At 51.5% G+C, this 3,617-nt stretch overlaps 1 protein-coding gene across 1 annotated transcript in view; it reads left to right on the top strand.

Annotated features, from left to right (window-relative positions):
• The window catches only part of Tmprss9 (transmembrane serine protease 9), an 18,767-nt gene that overhangs the window by 3,044 nt on the left and 12,106 nt on the right, over window positions 1-3,617 (top strand). Inside the window, 3 exon segments of the mRNA XM_010635116.1 lie at window positions 1,267-1,308; window positions 1,596-1,709; window positions 2,882-3,053. Of these exon segments, the coding sequence (XP_010633418.1) occupies window positions 1,267-1,308; window positions 1,596-1,709; window positions 2,882-3,053 (328 nt within the window).

Below are 3,617 nucleotides of genomic sequence, written 5' to 3'. Positions count from 1 at the left end.
GCAAAAAAAAAAAAAAAAAGTTAATGTTCAAGTAACTCTTACTTTATTTAATAACGTCCAAAAGCACAGGAGTAGTGATACTTTTTATAGTATTTGTTATAATTGTTTTATTTTATTTTTTGCACCACTGGGGTGGAACCCAGGGCTTCACATGCCAGGCAGGTGCTTGCCACACCCTAGTGCTGTACTATTTTATTGTTAGTTCTTATAAGCCCCTCACTGCGCCTAATTTATGAATTACACCTCACCTACAGTGCACATAAGTTTTGGCACTGTCTTCAATTTCAGGCACCTGCTGGGGGTCTTGGAAGGCATGCCCTGCAGAAAAAGGGGCTCTGTACAGGAAAGAATGGGTGTGGCCATGTGTCAATAAAACTTTATTAGGGACTGGGGATTTGGCTCAGTGGTTCCGCTGCCTGCCTTGCAAGCACACGGAGCTGAGTTCGATCCCCAGCACCAAAACAAAACAAAACAAAAAACAAACTTTACTGGCAACAACTGGTGAGCTGTATTTGGCCCACAGCCATCAGTTACCATCCTCTGCCACAGAAATGAGTAAATGCTATGCTCTACAATTACAAGATGCACCAGGCATGGTGGCGCACACTTGTACTTCCAGCACTCAGGAGGCTGAGGCAGGAAGATCACCATGAATTCGAGGCCAGCCTGGGCAACATAGTGAGTTGAAGGCCAGCTTGGACTACACAGAGAGACTCTGACTCAAAATTAAATAAATAAATAACGTTGCTTGGTACAATAATTGGAGTCCAGACTGTTGTCACATTAAAGACTTGTCACTTTACCTGAGCTGTAAGCCCCATGTGGTTGTCAAACCTGATGTGTGGCTGGTGTGGCCAGGGAACAGAGTGCTTCATTTGATTTCATCTGAAATTTTTTTTTTTTTTTTTTTTTTTTTTGTACCAGGCATAGAACTCAGTGCCTTGCACTTGCGAGGCAGGTATGGTGCCACTGAGCTAAATCTCTGGACCATCATCTGAATCTTTTTGAGGTGGGTGGCTTGAGATAGGGTTTTGCTATGTGGTCCAGGCTGGGCTCGAACTCGAGATCCTCCTGCTCAGCCTCTGGAGGAGCTGGAATGACAGGTGTGTGTGACACTGTGCCTGGCTTTTATCTGATCTGACTTCAGCTGGGGTTCAGGTAGCCCTGGGGTGGGCAGCACACCTCCCCCCTTCCTGTGCTGCTGTCCCGGGTTAAAGGTCGCCAGGGCCCGCCTTGGTGAGGCCCTTTCTCCTTTGTTCTGCTTAGGAAGCCAGAAAGGACCAGGGACAGACAGGGACCTAAAATCAGGTAGGTTTCTCTCCGTGGTGTGAGCAGCAAGCCTGGGCAGGTCCCCCAGGACCAGGAGCCTGCCCAGGTGCTGCCTGAAAACTTCTTTCCAGAGAATTGAGGGGGGCACTGTGACTTGTCCACGGCTGGGGGTGACGTGGTTGTTGGGCTACGATTTACTTATCTGTTCATTTATTATTTGCAGTTTTGGGGATAGAACCCAGGGCCTTGCATGCCAGGAAAGACTGGCCCTGGGCCCTGTGACCCCAGGAGACAAGTTGGTGATCCGGCCTCTTCTCTGTCCTCAGGCCAATGTCCCGAGGACTCCTTCTTCTGCCTCAACAGCCAGTGCGTGACCAAAGTGAACCCCGAGTGTGACGACCAGGCCGACTGCTCTGATGGCTCAGACGAGGAGCTCTGCGGTCAGTCGGTGCCTGGTGGGACTCGAGCCTGGGGTTTCCTGGAGCCGGGTGGAGGGAACAGGAGGGGAAACTGGGGAGGGGACAGATGTGTTCCGGTGTGAGGGGCAGAGAGTCGCTGGGTGAGATGAGAATAGAAATCAGGCTGCAAAGACTGGTTCAGTCCCAGCACTCGGGAGGCTGAGGCAAGAGGATCGCTGTGAGTTCGAGACCAGCCTGGGCTACATAGTGAGTTCCAGGTCAGTCTCAACTACATAGTGAGACCCTGTCTCAAAAAACAAAAATAACCAAAAAACAAGACCACAAAAACAAAAACAAAACAAAAGGCTGGTTTGGGCCAGAGTTGTATATAGGGGTTCATACCTGTAATCCCAGCACTCAGGAGGCAGAGGCAGGAGAATCTCAGCAAGTCAAGGTCACCCTGGGCTACATGGTGAAACCCTGTCTCAAAAAACAAACAAAAAAACAAAAAAGAATTTTGAAACTTGAAAAATTTACAGTAATTAGGGGCTGGGGATTTAGCTCAATGGTGCCATGCCTAGCAAGAACAAAGTCCTCAGTTTGATCCCCGGTACCAAAAAAAAAAAAAAAAAATTTAAGTAGTTCTATCCTGGTGCTTGGACAGACAGGGTGATGGTTCAGGGCAACAGGCAGTATCCTCAAACTATGAACACCAATTGGGAGGTTGCCAAGGCCACCCTGGGGTCAATGACCTCAGAGAGCTCTCATGCTTGTGGCTATAGCTTCTTTGTTTTTTGGTTTGTGTTTTTTTGGGGGAGGTTTGAGACAGGGTCTCACTATGTAGTTGAGACTGACCTGGAACTCACTATGTAGCCCAGGCTGGTCTCGAACTCACAGCGATCCTCCTGCCTCAGCCTCCCAAGTGCTGGGATTACAGGCGTGCGCCACCAAGCCCGGCCTTGTTTTTTGTTTTTGTTTTTCTGGTACTGGGACTTAAACCCAGGGCCTTCACACTGAGCTCCATCCCCAGCCCTTTTTATTCCTTATTTTGAGGCAGGGTCTCTGTAAGTCATGAAGTTATCCAGGTGGGGCCAGAACTTGGGGATCATCCTGCCTCAGCCTCCCAGAGTCCTGGAAGGTCACGCATGCTTCCGGGTGGACTTGAGGCAGGGAGGGGAGCTGGAGTTTCTGGTGGGGGACACTGTGTTTTGCAGACTGCGGCCTTCGGCCGGCCTGGAGAACTGCTGGCCGGATCGTGGGCGGTATGGAGGCAGCCCCGGGCGAGTTCCCCTGGCAAGTCAGCCTGCGCGAGCACAGCGAACACTTTTGCGGGGCCACCATCGTGGGCGCCCGGTGGCTGGTGTCTGCCGCCCACTGTTTCAACGAGTGAGTCCCCCCTGGCCTGGCTGCCTGCCTGGGTCTCAGCGCCGTCCTCCCCACCTTTCTTCAGCTTCCCCTGGTTTCCTGCGGAGAGTCTTCTCTCCCTCTCTCTTCTGCGTTCCTGGCGATTGAACCCAGGGCCTTCACACCAAAGTACATCCCTAGCCCTCCTCCTTTGGCATCAGGGATCGAACTTAGGACCTTGCACTTGCGAGGCAGGTATAGTGCCACTGAGCTAAATCCTCGGCCCCATCCCTAGTCATTTAAAAAATTTTATTTTGAGGGCCGGGGATTTGGCTCAGTGGTTCTACTGCCTGCCTCGGAAGTGCAAGGTCCCGAGTTCGATGCCCGGTGCCAAAAACAAACAAAACAACAACAAAAACTAACTTTGAGACAGGGTCTTGCTCAATTGCCCAGGCTTGGCTTGAGAAAATTGAGATCCTCCTGTCTCAGCCTCCAGAGCGCTGGGATGGCGGGCGTGCGCACCATGCCCACCTGCTGCGCTGTCAAACGGGGTCCTTGCCTCCATCCCCGCTCCTATCTGCACCGCCGGTCCCGCCCGTGCCCCCG

This window comes from Fukomys damarensis, unplaced genomic scaffold (assembly GCF_012274545.1).
Source record: "Fukomys damarensis isolate Sample0158 unplaced genomic scaffold, DMR_v1.0_HiC HiC_scaffold_37, whole genome shotgun sequence".
NCBI lineage: Eukaryota > Metazoa > Chordata > Mammalia > Rodentia > Bathyergidae > Fukomys > Fukomys damarensis.
Note: the sequence above shows the minus strand (reverse complement) of the source record. Positions and strands in the feature narration are given on the sequence as shown.